General features: G+C 45.6%; 1 protein-coding gene across 3 annotated transcripts in view; it reads left to right on the forward strand.

Moving 5' to 3' along the window:
• The window catches only part of ZNF346 (zinc finger protein 346), a 57,912-nt gene that overhangs the window by 27,666 nt on the left and 13,739 nt on the right, over window positions 1-16,507 (forward strand). The window contains exons 2-5 of one of the 3 annotated variants that reach the window (XM_011946850.1): window positions 6,035-6,138; window positions 6,687-6,779; window positions 9,322-9,466; window positions 15,827-16,060. In XM_011946850.1, the coding sequence (XP_011802240.1) occupies window positions 6,035-6,138; window positions 6,687-6,779; window positions 9,322-9,466; window positions 15,827-16,060 (576 nt within the window). The remainder of the gene's footprint in view (window positions 1-6,034; window positions 6,139-6,686; window positions 6,780-9,321; window positions 9,467-15,826; window positions 16,061-16,507) is intronic. The other 2 variants (XM_011946852.1, XM_011946853.1) reach the window with 2 other exon arrangements.

Genomic DNA, 16,507 nt, shown 5'->3' on the forward strand with positions numbered 1-16,507 from the left:
GTGTTAGCCAGGATGGTCTCGATCTCCTGACCTCGTGATCTGCCCATCTCGGCCTCCCAAAGTGCTGGGATTACAGGCTTGAGCCACCGCGCCCGGCCAAATTTCCTTTCTTTCTTTCTTTTTTCTTTTCTTTTTTTTTTATTTTGAGACAGAGTCTTGCTGTGTCACCCAGGATGGAGGCTGGAGTGCAGTGACAGCTTACTTCACTGCAGCCTTGACCTCCTGGGCTCAAGTTCAGACAATCCTCCCACCTCAGCCTACCAAGTAGCTGGAACTACCGGTGTGCACCACTACACTCAGCTAATCTTTTTTGTTTTTTTGTGAAGATAGGGTCCCACTGTATTGCTCAGGCTGGTTCTTGAACTCCTGGGCTCAAGCGGTCCTCCCACCTCAGCCTCCCAAAGTGCTGGGATTATAGGCATGAACCATCACACCCAACCCTTAAATGTGTTAAGTTTATTAATTATCTTGCTGTCCCACAGAAGTTCTCTGTGTCCCTACTTCATTGACCCCGTGAAAAGCAGCCCTGTGCTTTACACTCTAGATTGCATCTCTCAGCCTCTGCCCCATACATCTTTTACTTGGCTATCATGTGGATATAAATTAAATCCTGTGAATACGTAACATCTCATAGGATGTAGAATGCAGTAAAGACCATACTTCTGTGCCTCTTGGCTATTGCTGCTGTCTAAAAAGGTCATGGAACTACATCAGTTTTCCAGCATCCATTGTCCAGCTTCGTAGGTTGAAAGAGAAGTTGTTACAGTCAAAGCATCTTGCTTCCAGCAGAGCTGTGAAGGAAGCCTCAGAGACTATAAGTCACCTATTGGAACGTATATGCACTATTCCTGGAGATGTTTCTGGAGGCTCAACCTAGTACCATACTTTCAGCCTCTCTAGTGATTTTCTTTTTTTTTTCTTTTTTTTCTTTTTTTTTTTTTTTTTGAGATAGAGTCTCACTCTGTCGCCCAGGCTCAAGTGTAGTGGCACCGTCTTGGCTCACTGCAACCTCCGCCTCCTGGGTTCAAGTGCTCCTTGTGCCTCAGCCTCCCAAGTAGCTGGGATTATACGCACACACCACCCTGCCTGCCTAACTTTTGTATTTTTGGTAGAGATGGGGTTTTGCCATTTTGGCAAGGCTAGTCGCAAACTCCTGGCCTCAAGCAATCTGCCTGCCTTGGCCTTCCCAAGTGTTGGGATTACAGGCTGAGCTGCCACGCCCTGCCTCTCCAGTGAATGAATGAAAAGCACCTCATTTTCCATATCAAATCTTTTGCACCCTGGAGAGATAGTTGGTAGTTGGATTAAAGTTGTGTGCAGATATCACGGCAAAAAGGATGTGCAGTCAGGCTGCCATCTCAAAATTTTGACAATTATTTATTTATTTATTTATTTATTTGAGACGCAGTTTTGCTCCTGTTGCCTGGGCTGGAGTGTAATGGCGCGATCTTGGCTGACTGCAACCTCTGCCTCCTGGGTTCAAGTGATTCTCCTGTCTCAGCCTCCTGAGTAACTGGGATTATTATAGGTGCCTCCCACCACACCCAGCTAATTGACTTTTTTTTTTTTTTTTTGAGACAGAGTCTCACTGTGTTGCCCAGGCTGGAGTACAGTGGTGTGATCTTGGCTCACTGCAACCTCCCCCTCCTGGGTTAAAGCAATTCTCCTGCCTCAGCCTCCCAAGTAGCTGGGACTACAGGCACCTGCCACCACGCCCGGCTAAACTTTTTTCTATTTTTAGTAGAGACAGGGTTTCACTATGTTGGCCAGGCTAGTCTTGAACTCCTGACCTTGTGATCCGCCTGTCTCTGCCTCCCAAAGTGCTGGTATTACAGGCGTGAGCCACTGCACCGGCCTAATTGACAATTTTACCTAAGTTGTTTTTTTTTTTCCCCTCTGTGGGCCTTAGCTTCCTCCAACCTCATACACTTCTCAGTTTTTGTGGGTCAGGAATTTGGGAAAGGCTTGGCTAGATAGTTCTGATTCAGGGTCTCTTATGCAGTTGCAGTCAGATGGTGGCTCAAGTTGAAACAGCAGGGAAATGGGGCATCTGGGAGCTAGAGCTGAACAAGGAGGAGGCTGCTGTAGTCTTCAGAGAATAGATGGAAGCTTGGACTAGGCAGATTGTCCGTGGAGACAGAGAAAAGTGAATGAATTTGGAATTATGTTCCGGCAGTAGGTTTGACATCTGATTTCTTAGACTGGATGTGGGGGTGGGAGTGAAGGAAGGAAAAGAGTCAAGGATAACTCCTAGGTTTTGAACTTGAACAAGTAAATAGATTAGAACTAGGGGAAGATAGCCTTGGAGGAAAAATTAAAGACTTTTTGTTATGTGAGTGTGAGTAGTCTATCAGATATACAGGTGGACATGAGTTGGAGATTCAGATCTGTCAGTCACTTGAAGTTCAAGGGGGAGATCAGAGTTGGAGACATAAATGGGGAATCATTAGTGTATCAATCATATTTAACCCTGTGGGGTTGGAAGAAAATGCCTAGCATAGATGAAGAAGGAAAGAGGTTCAGAGACTGAGCCTTGGGACCCTCCCAATGTTGAAGTCAGGCAGAGGAAGCGAAGTTGAATATAAAACAAGGTGAGAGCCGGGCGCGGTGGCTCAAGCCTGTAATCCCAGCACTTTGGGAGGCCAAGACGGGCGGATCATGAGGTCAGGAGATCGAGACCATCCTGGCTAACACGGTGAAACCCCGTCTCTACTAAAAAATACAAAAAACTAGCCGGGCGAGGTGGCGGGCGCCTGTAGTCCCAGCTACTCCGGAGGCTGAGGCAGGAGAATGACGTAAACCCAGGAGGCAGAGCTTGCAGTGAGCTGAGATCTGGCCACTGCACTCCAGCCCGGGCAACAGAGTGAGACTCCGTCTCAAAAAAAAAAAAAAGGTGAGTACAAGGTAGAACTTCTGGCCAAGGCAGAAAACATGCAAGGGAAATCAAGTGATTTCCTTCCATCTGTATGGAAGCTATTTGTTTTCATGGCCAGCACCTTCTTGCCAGAGTTTCTACACCGAGTGCAGGAGGGGCTGAGAACAGCCTCACCTGAGCCTGGGAAGTTGAGGCTACAGTGAGCTGACATTATGCCACTGCAGTCCAGCATGGGCACTACAGCCTGGGCAACCCTGAATTTTTGTTTGTTTGCTTATTTATTTTTCCCCCATTTGGGGAAAAAAAAAAGCCACTGATTCCTACTGTTCTTACCTGAAGTTCAGCAGTTTTGCAAGCATAAAGTTGCTCAGATTGTTAAGTCCCTTTGGTTAACTTCCAGAGTGCTGAAGTGGTTGGTTTTGTCAGTTTTGTCTGGTTTTGTCAGTTTTGTCCTGTTTTATTGTTGCTTCTGCAGGAGATTTCCTCGCCCTGTGATGGGTTTTACTAACTCTCCTGCCCCGTCATTCTCTACCACGTATTCTGCTTGTTTTCATAGCATTTCTAATTCTCTGTCATTATCTTGCTTATTTTTTACTTTATACCCCGTCTTATTTGTTGGTATGGCCCCCAGCACTAAGTGCAGTGTTGGCACAAAGCAGGTACTATAAATGTATGTGTGTGGACTATGTGAATGTGCTCTCTAAGGCCAGAGAGTGCATTCCAGCAGAGAGGTACATTTATTTAGCAGGTACTTGCCTACCACTGCTGTGGGTTTAGGAGTCTGATTGTGAATATGCTTGAAACCTCATCTCTTGAACAAAACAAAATCCACAATCTCCAGGTGAGGAAGTGATGACTGAACTCTGACCTCTGGGTATTACCTACCCCATGTGGGTTTCTGATTCTGAGAAGCCTCTGACCCTCTTCCTTTTTCTTCTTTTTTCTTCTTCTGTGTGTGTGTGTGTGTGTGGTGTGTGTATGTGTGTGTGTCCGAGTTTCGCTGTTGCCCAGGCTGGAGTGCGATGACACAATCTCTGCTTACTACAGCCACCACCTCCGAGGTTCAAGTGATTCTCTTGCCTCAGTCTCCCAAGTAGTAGGGATTACAGGCATGCGTCACCACACCCGGCTAATTTTGTATTTTTAGTAGAGATGGGTTTTACCATGTTTGCCAGGCTGGCCTCGAGTTCCTGACCTCAGATGATCCACCCACCTTGGCCTCCCAAAGTGCTGGGGGATTACAGGCATTAGCCATTGTGCCTGGCCGCCTCTGACCCTCTTTTAAAAGCCCTGGGCCAATTCTGTTTATAGAATCACTCCTCTTGGTTTTTCAGGGCATAGCTAAGGCAGGCAAGGTCTTTCACAAAAATTTACCATTGTAAGAGAAAAATGCAGATATAAAAAGAGATCATTCGGGACGGAAATACAGCCCTTCTGCCTAAAAGGGCTGACACAGGTAAGCTTTAGATTTTGTGGATTAGGGAGGGGCATCTTAAAAGCTCCCCACCAGGAACCTCTGCCAGGGCATCGACTTTTTTTTTTTTTTTTTTTAAGACAGGGGCTTGCTCTGTTATCCAGGCTGGAGTACAGTGGCACTAACATTGCTTGCCGTAGCCTTGACCTCCTGAGCTCAAGCAATCCTTCTGTCTCTGTCTCAGCCTCAGCCTCCCATGAAGCTGGGACCACAGGCATGTGCCACCACCCCCAGCTAGTTTTTGGTTTGTTGGTTTGTTTGTTTCTATGTAGAGACAGAGTCTCACCATCTTGCCCAGGCTGGTCTCAAGCTCCTGGGCTCAATCCATCCTCCTACCTCAGCCTCCCAAAATGCTGGGATTACAGGCGTGAGCTACTGTGCCTGGTCTTGACCACTTTTTGGCTGAGACCAGGAGATTAAAAATGTTGTCTTGCCCTCCTCTCCCAGTTTTAGACTTTGCCTCTGCCTCACATGGCCAGTGCCATGATAGAACTCATGCCTTGGCCGGGCGCAGTGCCTCACACCTGTAATCCCAGCACTTTGGAAGGCCAAGGCGGGTGGATCACGAGGTCAGGAGATCGAGACTATTTTGGCTAACGCAGTGAAACCCTGCCTCTACTAAAAATACAAAAAAATTAGTCGGGCATGGTGGCAGGTGCCTGTAATCCCAGCTACTCGGGAGGCTGAGGCAGGAGAATGGCGTGAACCCAGGAGGCGGAGCTTGCAGTGAGCCGAGAACGCTCCACTGCACTCCAGCTTGGGCGACAGAGCGAGACTCTGTCTCAAAAAAAAAAAAAAAAGGAACTCATGCCTTGGGAGAGAGATTTTACCTCTCCTCAAAAAGGTAAGACTGTTCTCCAGGCCATGTTTCATGCAGTGTGGCACTTATGTAATATGTTATGTGATTTTATTTTATTTATTTATTTAGAGATGGAGTCTAGCTCTGTCACCCAAGTTGGAGTTAGTGGCACAACCTCAGCTCACTACAACCTCTGCCTCCAGGGTTCAGACAATTCTCCTGCCTCAGCCCCCTGAGTAGCTGGGATTATAGGCGCCTGCCACCATGCCTGGCTAATTTTTGTATTTTTAGTAGAGACAGGGTTTCACCATGTTGGCCAGGGTGGTCTCAAACTCCTGACCTCGGGTGATCTGCCCACCTCGGCCTCCCAAAGTGCTAGGATTACAGGCGTGAGCCACCACGCCCTGCTCTGTTATGTGATTTTAAATGTTTCAAAGTCCAGATCGAGAACAATGAGAAAAGTATTCCCTTTTCGAGTCTTCCAGTCCTCCTGATTCTATCTGGGAAGAAGTTTCAGTTGGGTACTACCATATCTTAAAACCTCTCAGCACAGTTGCTGTTCTCTTCTTCCTGGAGAATGCTCCAAGCCTCATTTTTATCATATTTATTTTTATTGGTATCTACTTAAGTTTATGATCTAAAGATTCCTCTTTAAAAGAACTTCCTAAGTAAAGAAAGTTGGCATACATAAAATTATAAAATAAGTAATAGTGTAGGTGGCGTGAGAACACAGCATGAGTCACGGCGGCAGTAGGAAAGGCTGGCTGAGGTCTGCCAGTGTCCTAGTATGGCATCCCATCATTCAGTGCCTGTGTTTGAGGCAGAGTTGAAGTGCTGTTGAGGTAGTGTTTGTCAACTCAGTGATTTCTTGTTTTCCCCTCTATAGTGGAGCACATGATCCAGAAGAACCAATGTCTCTTCACCAACACCCAGTGTAAGGTTTGCTGCGCCTTGCTTATTTCTGAGTCCCAGAAGCTGGCACATTACCAGGTATGCGATCATACTTTTAGAGCTGCGTTTCTTTTCAGACCTGATGCCAAACCCCTAATTCTCCCTGGCTTGCATGGTGAAGTGTAATTACTGCTTAGCCACCCAGATGTTGCCTCCATGCATGTTGGCTTGTGACTTGAAGATTGACTTAATTTCCCTGAGTCTCATCTCCCCTATCCAAATCAGGATCATTATATGTGTATCTTCCCTTGCAGCTTGGCATAGCATAAAGTATGAGCTTTGGTATTAAATAGATCTGAGTTTGAATCAAAACTCTGCTACTCATCTTGAGCAAGAAACTTCATCATTTCTAGACATCATTTCCTCATCCATAAAATAGAAATGGTCATAATTTTCTCATAGATTGTGAAGATTAAATTTGATAGCTGTAAAATGCCTTGCACAGAGCAGGAACTCAAACTTCCCTCACCTCCTCCTCAAAACTTTTTGTGAGGATGAATCAGATGAAAATCTAGTAAGTGTTTTTGAGTGCCTTAAGTATGAAGTAGCATTTGGCTATCTTTGATCTTTTCCCTGGATTTTTGCAGAGCAAAAAACATGCCAACAAAGTGAAGAGATACCTAGCAATCCATGGAATGGAGACATTAAAGGGGGAAACGAAGAAGCTAGACTCAGATCAGGTAATACAACTGCCATATTGAGCCCACTTGCTTCCTGATGAAGCCAGCCAGCAGGTTGGTGTGGTGAGCAAGTCAGACTGTCTTGGCTTCAAATCCTGGCCCTGTTGTGTAACTTGGGCAAGTCTATTACTTCACAAAGCTTGATTTCTTCCTGTGTAAAAATGAGGATGGTAATACCAACTACCTTTCAGGATTTTTTGAAACTAAAATTGAGGGCAGGTTTATAGAAAGCACCCAATTCAGAGCCTGGCACATAGTAGGGACTCAGTAATGGAGCCGGTATTACATATTACCACCTAGTGGTTTATTGGAGCCAGACAAGAGAAAGTGGAAAGAAGCCAGGCTGCTTGCTTTCTCCAGAGCCAGGGAAAAGAACTAAGTTCAGCACTTGAATGTTTTGAATAAATAAACAGAAGTAACTCCTTTCCAAATGCCTGCTCTGATTTAGAGGTGATAACATGTGCTTTTTGGCTCAGAAATATTATGAGCATTATGCTGAAGCAACCCCCAACCCCTCAGGAGTACCATCTCGTCATGGGAAAAGAAATTGAGCAGACTAGGGCTCAAAGCTGGCTGTGTGTCTTACTGGTCTGGTGACCTGGCCAAGTCACTTAACCTCTGCGAACTTCACCCATGAAGTAAAGATAATTCCTACTTCTTAAGGGTATTGTGAGGTAAATTTCAATTCCCGGTAGATGCTCAGTAAATAAGAGTTTACTCTATAAACTGCTACCTCCTATTATAGTAGCCACAGGTTAGGAAGGTCCTTGTTTATCTCTTCTCAAAATTCACTGGACTCATCCCCTGGTTTCCCTTATTATTATTTATTTATCCCTGGATTCCCTCCTTTCTATCTATTTCTCTGTCTGTCTCTTTATGAGACAGGACCTGGCTCTGTCACCCAGGCTATAGTGCAGTGGTGCAATCATGGCTCACTGCAGCCTCAACCTCCCAAGCTCAAGTGATCTTTCCACTTCAGCCTCCCAGGTAGCTAGGACTGCAGGCACACACCACCATGCCTGGCTGACTGGAGTGCAGTGGCACGATCTCAGCTCACTGCAACCTCCACCTCCTGGGTTCAAGCGATTCTCCTGCCTCAGCCTCCCAAGTAGCTGGGACTACAGGCATGCGCCACCATGCCCAGCTAATTTTTGTATTTTTAGTAGAGACAGGGTTTCACCAGGTTGGCCAAGCTGGTCTCAAATCCCTGACCTCAAGTGATCTGCCTGCCTCAACCTCCCAAAGTGCTGGGATTACAAGTGTGAGCCACTGCGCCCAGACACCTGGCTGAGTTTTTTTAAATTTTTTCGTAGAGACAGGGTTTCGCTTTGTTGCCCAGGCTGGTCTCAAATTCCTGGTCTCAAGCGATCCTCCCGCCTCAGGCTCCCAAAGTACCAGGATTACAGGTCTGAACCACCATACCTGGCCCTTTTCTTATAATTTATAATTCAGGAAGGCAAGATCAACTCTGTGACCCTGGGCAGGTTATTTTACATCTTTGCACCCTATTCAGAGATCAGACTTTCTGAGAGAGATGTTGTAATCCCTTTATGTAGTCTTGAAATACATGGTTTTCTAGCCTAATCATAATCAGCAAGTAGAACGCAGTGGGAGGCTGGGTGCAGTGGCTCATGCCTGTAATCCTAGGAATTTAGGTGGCTGAGGCGGGCAGATTGCTTGAACTCAGGAGTTTGAGACCACCCTAGGCAACATGGTGAAACCCCATCTCTACAAAAAATACAAAAATTAGCTAGGTGTGGTGGTGTGTTCCTGTAGTCCAGCTACTTGAGGGGGTGAGGTGGGAGAATTGCTTGAGCCCTGGAGGTGGAGGTTCCAGTGAGGTGAGATCATGCCATTGCACTCCAGTCTGGGCAACAGAGTGAGACCCTGTCTCAAAAAAAAACACACACAACCTAATGGTCCACTTGTTCAGCAAACTCTGAGCATCTACTGTGTGCCAGACTCCAGCGGGGTGTGAAGGATAGGAAACAAAAATGAGTCAAATAGTCCCTGTTCCAGTGTTACACTTGAGTTCACAGAAAAGTCTCCTAAGCTATGACACACTGTCTGTCAGTTTAGGGTGGCAAGTGGTAGGACAGAGGTCTATTTAATGTACTCTCGGAGTACAGAATAGGAGCAGGGTTAATTATTCTTCCTGGAATACACAGACAAAGGGACTTGATAGTTGTTTACTGAATGATTTTTTTTTTTTTTTTTTTGAGAGAAAGTCCCCCAGAAGAAAAGCTTTTATTTAAATTGGGTCTTCAAGGCTAAGCAGACACGCTGCCAAGCAGGAAAGGAAGGAAGAGCATTTTAGACAGCAGGAATGGCCAAAGCAAAGCAAGGAAGCATCAGAGAATAAAGTGGGGGATGGTGAGTAGAGCCTGGGACGAAGTAGCTGGAGAAGAATCTAGAAAGTAGGTTGGGGTTAATGTGTGAGGGGGGCCATAAATGCCTGTTCTGTTATGGGCAGTGGGGAACCATTGAAGGTTTTCTGACGGGGCAGTGGTATGATCAGACCTGTGTTCTTTCTTCCAACCAGAAGAGCAGCAGAAGCAAAGACAAGAACCAGTGCTGCCCCATCTGTAACATGACCTTTTCCTCCCCTGTCGTGGCCCAGTCGCACTACCTGGGGAAGACCCACGCAAAGAACTTAAAGCTGAAGCAGCAGTCCACTAAGGTGGAAGGTACTGGTTTTCCTGAGTAGTGCTGTAGTGGGACCCCTCCTGTCCTCAGGGCACCATTGCCAGGGACTCACAGAGATCCTCACTGGGGCCACAGACTTAAAGAGGTTGAATTCCTTTTGAGAACCCTTAAAAATCTCCAAGTAGACCCAGTTTCATTGAAATGCAATCTCAGAATTATGCTCACCTAACCTCCCTTTCTTTGGTTATAGATTTTTCTCTATAGCCTGAGCTTTTGTCCTGACTAATAATTATAACTCAGGAGTGTCAAAGTCCTCCAGGCCATGCATACCATGAGAGCATTCTATCTCCTACCTCTCTCACTTAGATTTTTCCATCCCAGCATCCACCTGCCCTTATTACTGCATGTTCCAAGTTGAAAGCTAAATCCTTGTCTTTTTCACATGCTCAGGTTATGGCCTACTCACTTTAATCCTCAAAAGCTGCCTCTTCTCCTCAAGACGGGGACTTGTCTTTCAAAGCTGAATACTTCAGTGCTGCTACTGCTGCCCCGCAATCTGTAACTGCCATGAATTCATTCCCAGTACAGTGACTTCTGAAATAGCCCCCTTTATCTTGTCACAACTAAGGCTCAGCCCTCACTTTCATCTCATTAACTCCTGACTTTCTGGGGTTTTAACCTCTGCTAATTGCAATCAGTCAAGAGTGAAAGTTCTTTGATGTTTATTTCATTGTTTCCTTGATAATTTTTGCTTCTCTATTTTAGACCAAGAAGTAGACTACACTGTTAGTAATACTATGATCCTTTATATGTTTACTGACAACAGTGTTTTGGAAGGCTTTGAAGGTAGTGTGAAAAATCACTCATAATTTTTTTTTTTTTTTTTGAGACGGAGTCTCGCTCTGTTGCCCAGGTTGAAGTACAGTGGCGTGATCTCGGCTCACTGCCCAGGTTCATGCCATTCTCCTGCCTCAGCCTTACTGATAGCTGGGACTACAGGCACCCACCACCATGCCCGGCTAATTTTTTTGTATTTTTTAGTAGAAACGGGGTTTCACCATGTTAGCCAGGATGGTCTCAATCTCCTGACCTCGTGATCCACCTGCCTCGGCCTCCCAAAATGTTAGGATTATAGGCGTAAGCCACCACACTGGCCAAAACTTTTTTTTTTTTTTAAATAGAGATCGCTTCTCACTATATTGCTCAGGCTGGTCTTGAACTCCTGGCCTTAAGTGATCCTCCCATCTTGGCCTCCCAGAATGCTGGGATTACAGGCATGAGCTACCACACCTGGCCACTCATAATTACACCTTTTGATCACACCCACATCTAGTTATTCATGGTATGAAACAGCAGAATGTGGACTTTCAAGTCATAGAGTCCCAGGTTTAAAAGCCTGGCACTGTTACTGTTTATATGACTTTTTTGTATCTGAACTGCCTAACCTATACAATGATAATAATACTATCTACTTCATCAGTTGTGAGTATACAATAACGTGTTTTTTTTTTTTTTTTTTGAGGCGGAATCTCGCTCTGTCGCCCGGGCTGGAGTACTGTGGCCGGATCTCAGCTCACTGCAAGCTCCGCCTCCCGGGTTCACGCCATTCTCCTGCCTCAGCCTCCGGAGTAGCTGGGACTACAGGTGCCCGCCACCTCGCCCGGCTAGTTTTTTTTTGTATTTTTTAGTAGAGACAGAGTTTCACTGTGTTAGCCAGGATGGTCTCAATCTCCTGACCTCTTGATCCACCCGTGTCGGCCTCCCAAAGTGCTGGGATTACAGGCTTGAGCCACTGCGCCCGGCCCTGATTTTTTAACATATAAACTTTAAATATATTGTAACTCATCAGGGTTTTTTTTTTTTTTTTTTTTTTTTTTTGAGACGGAGTCTCGCTCTGTCGCCCAGGCTGGAGTGCAGTGGCCAGATCTCGGCTCACTGCAAGCTCCGCCTCCCGGGTTTACACCATTCTCCTGCCTCAGGCTTCCGAGTAGCTGGGACTACAGGCGCCCACCACCTCGCCCGGCTAGTTTTTTTTTGTATTTTTTAGTAGAGACAGAGTTTCACTGTGTTAGCCAGGATGGTCTCAATCTCCTGACCTCTTGATCCACCCGTGTCGGCCTCCCAAAGTGCTGGGATTACAGGCTTGAGCCACTGCGCCCAGCCAGGGTCTTTTTATAAAATCACCAACTTCACACTTAAGAGAAAAATTAGAATGTAGGGACCATTTCTTATACATTAAGGATAATTTTGAAAGACCTGGAAGAAATTCAGTTTTCGTGAATATTATACGGTTAAAAGAGGTAAAAAAGTATCCACCTTGATGATAGTTTTTCTTACATGTGTTCTTGTTTGCTGTGAATTCATTGGGAGAAAATATTTGCTGCCTTTTTACTGTACATTCCAATTGTATTCTTAAAACATTTCAAAGTTGATGTATATTTTAACATTTTGTGACGTACTAACACGTTTTTAGAATACACTAGTCCACGCCTAGTCCATAGGGGATACATTGCAAAACCCCCTATGGATGCCTGAAATGGTGGATAATACCAAACCCTCTATATACTGTTTTTCTCTCTGAGAACCAACATGGCTAAGGCACTAATGAGCAGATAGCATATACAGTATGGTGAACAAAGAGATGATTCACATTCTGAACAGAGTACTATGGGATAACTTGAGATTTCATCATGCTACTCAGAATAGCCAGCACTTTAAAAAAACTTATGAATTGTTCATTTCTGGATTTTTTTTTTTTTTTTGATAGGGTCTTCTCTGTCACACAGGCTGGAGCGCAGTGCACAATTATGGCTCACTGCAGTCATGAGCTCCCAGACTCAAGCATTCCTCCCACCTCAGCCTCCCAAATTGCTTAACCACAGGCGTGCGCCACCCCACCTGGCTACTTTTTTGTTTTTTGTAGAGTTAGAGTCTCGCCATGTTGCCCAGGCTGGTCTTGAACTCCTGGGCTCAAGTGATCTACCCACCTCGGCCTCCCAAAGTGCTGGGATTACAGACATGAGCCACCATGCCAGAGCTGGCTTTTTTTTTCTTTCTTTTTTTTCTTTTTTGAGACTGACTTTTGCTCTTGTTGCCCAGGCTGGAGTATAGTGGTGCCATCTTGGCTCACTGCAGCCTCCGCCTTCCAGTTTCAAGCGATTCTCCTGCCTCAGCCTCCCAAGTAGCTGGGATTACAGGTGCCTACCACCACACCTGGCTAATTTTTTTTTATTTTTAGTAGAGATAGGGTTTTACCATGTTGGCCAGGCTGGTCTTGAACTCCTGACCTTGTGATCCACACAGCTCAGCCTCGCAAAGTGCTGGGATTACAGGCATGAGCCACCTTACCTGGCCAGCATTTTTTATTTCATATTTTTGGACTATAGTAGACCACAGATAACTGAAACCATAGAAAGCAAATCTGCAGATGGTGAGTGGGGTGTGGTGGCGGGGCTACTGTAATAATTGCATAGTATAAGCTATTACTCCAGAACAGAAAGACCTCAAGTGAACTTAACTAATTCGATTTACTCAGATTTCTGAGTAAAAACTGGTTCTATAAATTAAGAAATAGTAGCTTCTTTATGGTAAAGATACCTTTCTGAAAAGTAAACAATTGTATTGAAATTTTACTAATATATAGATTTTGCTACATACTGCTTTTATATATTACATTTACAAGTATGTAGTTTTTTTTTTTGTTTTTTTTTTAAAACAGAGTCTCGCTCTGTCACCCAGGCTGGAGTGCACTGGTTCTATCTCGGCTCACTGCAATCTCCATCTCCTGGGTTCAAGCAATTCTCCTGCCTCAGCCTCCTAACTAGCTGGGATTATAGACACCCGCCACCACACCCGGCTAATTTTTGTATTTTTAGTAGAGACAGGGTTTCATCATGTTGGCCAGGCTGGTCTCAAACTCCTGACCTCAGGTGATTCACCTGCCTTGACCTCCCAACGTGCTGGAATTACAGGCGCGAACCCACCACACTCGGCCCTAATATGTCGATTTTTTTGAGACTTCATGTAGCTATCCCTGAAACTGTGGGCACTAAGAGAATTTGAGAAAGTTACTTCATAAATGTGTGGAAACTGGAAATTGACTCCATATCTTTGGTAATAAAGGGGTAATGTCAGTGTTTTCAACATCCTGGTGTCTGGTCTAGAAAGACTTGGTAGGAGAAAAATATTAGGCTTTTCCAAAGGTTTTCTTAACATAAATTTGGCCTTGTTGAGTCCTTTTTAATTTGAACCAGCAAAGTATCTCCCCCTGCCTCAGGAATAACGTATTGATTAAAATCAAAAACTAGGGCCAGGCACAGTGGCTCACGCCTGTAATCCCAGCACTTTAGGAGGCCAAGGTAGGTGGATCACTTGAGGTCAGGAGTTCGAGATCAGCCTGGCCAAGATGGCAAAACCCCGTCTCTACTAAAAATACAAAAATTGGCTGGGTGCGGTGGCTCACACCTGTAATCCCAGCACTTTGGGAGGCCAAGGCAGGCAGATCACCTGAGGTTGGGAGCTCGAGACCAGTCTGACCAACATGGAGAAACCCCGTCTCTACTAAAAATGCAAAATTAGCTGGGCATGGTGGGGCATGCCTGTAATCCCAGCTACTTGGGAGGCTGAGGCAGGAGAATCGCTTGAACCTCGGAGGCAGTGGTTGCAGTGAGCCAAGATCAGCCAGGCTGGTCTCAGAACTCCTGAGTCAGATCATCTGCCTGCCTCAGCCTCCCAAAGTGCTGGGATTACAGGCACGAGCCGTTGTGCCTGGCCTGTAACTTGATTTTTTTATACTCTAACACCACAAACAGAATATTTTTTCATATTATAAGATATTCTACAACATGTACATTACTGTTTTAATGACTTGCTGAAACAAAATCAACGAGCAGAGAAATTGAGATTCCATCTCTACTGGAAAACCATTGTGGGAAAGGCCAGAAAATTTCTTCTGGCTTGCCCAAAATCCTCAAAACTTCCCCAGTTGAAGTGATACAGGTATGGAAGAGCATCTGAGACATCTCATCTCAGTCCTGCTGAGCCCCATCCGTCCTCCACCACTGGTGGAGGCTTCTGGGCCCCACATTTTTAAAGCAGTAGTTGCTAGGTTGACACCATTTCAGCCACATGGACTTGTTAGTGAGTTGTGGCATCCATTTTATGAGGCAGCAGCGCAGCCTGCAGTCAACGTCTAGCCATATGTTGATGCACAAGAGGCTCACAGGTATGCCTACACCAGGTTCTGATTAACTGAATTCATTGGCCAGAATCAGGGATGTTTTCTGAAGGTGAAAGTAAGAGCTATAGCCTTCAGGTCTTCTTGCCACACTCTGGCAGCCTAGCGTAGCCAAGAGAGCATAGGCTTTAGGGTCACAAACCTGGCTTCACTCACTAGCTGGGTCACCTTGGGCAAGCCACTTCACTCGTCTGAGCCTCAGTTTTTCTGAATGATGTGGCAAAGTGATACCTACCTCATTGGGGTAGTTCTGAGTACCAAAGGAGAAAATACATATACAATACACATCACTAATTTTTTTTTTTTTTTTCTTGAGACGGAGTTTCCACTTTTGTCGCCCAGGCTGGAGTGCAATGGCACGATCTCGGCTCGCTGCAACCTCCGCCTCCCGGGTTGAAGTGATTCTCCTGCCTCAGCCTCCCGAGTAGCTGGGATTACAGGCACATGCCACCATGCCCAGCTAATTTTTGTATTTTTAGGAGAGATGGGGTTTCACCATGTTGGCCAGGATGGTCTCAATCTCTTGACCTCATGATCCGCCCGCCTTGGCCTCCCAAAGCCCTGGAATTATAGACATGAGCAAAACGCATAACTAAATGTTAATGGTCCTCTTTTCTCTCTGCTCTGCCTGTTAATATGCAATGTAGCCTAAAAGGCATCCCCAGTATGGTTACCTTTTCTAAATGACCCTGTATGAGCTCCAGGAACTCAAGCCTCAATTTCTGTATCTGTGCATTGGTTCCCAGCTCTGCAACTGTATTACTTCAAGGATGAGAATAAAACTCCCAAACTTTGTGTCCCACTTGCTGTGAAGTTCTGGGAAATGCTGAGGTATCCCTGCAAGAGTGCAAGTATGCATCTCTAGTCTATTGTAATTTGACAACTTGATAGGAGAAGTTCAGAGCCTCCTAAGAATATGAGAAAAATCAGGATTTGTGGGCTTAAAGTAGTTAAAGTTGCTGAATGAAATAGCCAGTCTTTGGGCTCCCTCAAATCTTCACAGGTTTCCCAATTAGAGAATGCATTCACATGTGTGATTCACACAGGCAGTGCCACATCTGCAAGTGGGATTAACTGGTGTCACAGCCCTTTCTATTCAGCATACTCAAAAGCCTGGCACCTTCTGGGTTTTTTCATTGTTTCTGTTTGAACTCTCTCACCGCAGCTCTGTCGAAACGCCTTACAAATCCTTTCCTTGTGGCCTCCACCTTAGCCTTGCACCAGAATAGAGAGATGATAGACCCAGACAAGTTCTGCAGCCTCTGCCACGCGACTTTCAACGACCCTGTCATGGCTCAACAACATTATGTGGGCAAGAAACACAGAAAACAGGAGACCAAGCTCAAACTAATGGCACGCTATGGGCGGCTGGCGGACCCTGCTGTCACTGACTTTCCAGGTGAGGGGGCCTAGCTCACACCCAGAGCTGGACCAGGGCTTAGCCACTGGGGCTCCCTGGACCAGCTGACGTTGTGCTTTTCTTCCTTAGGTCTTGTGAGTAGAGTTTGCAAACTCAGATGCCTACAGAAGCCAGATGAGAAATTAAAATGAGAGGAAGGGGATATGGTCAGCTGAAGAGTGAATGCCACTCCTACTCAGATGTTACCATATCTTTTAGGTTTTCTTTTTTTTTGTTTGTTTTTTCTTTTTTGAGACGGAGTCTTGCTCTGTTGCCCAGGCTGGAGTGCTGGAGTGCAGTAGCACGATCTCAGCCCACTGCAAGCTCCGCCTCCCAGGTTCTGGCCATTCTCCCTCAGCCTCCCAAGTTGCTGGGACTACAGGCACCTGCCACCACGCCCAGCTAATTTTTTTGTATTTTTAGTAGAGACGGGGGTTTCACCGTGTT

This window comes from Colobus angolensis, unplaced genomic scaffold, assembly GCF_000951035.1.
Source record: "Colobus angolensis palliatus isolate OR3802 unplaced genomic scaffold, Cang.pa_1.0 Scaffold254, whole genome shotgun sequence".
Taxonomy (NCBI): Eukaryota; Metazoa; Chordata; class Mammalia; order Primates; family Cercopithecidae; genus Colobus; species Colobus angolensis.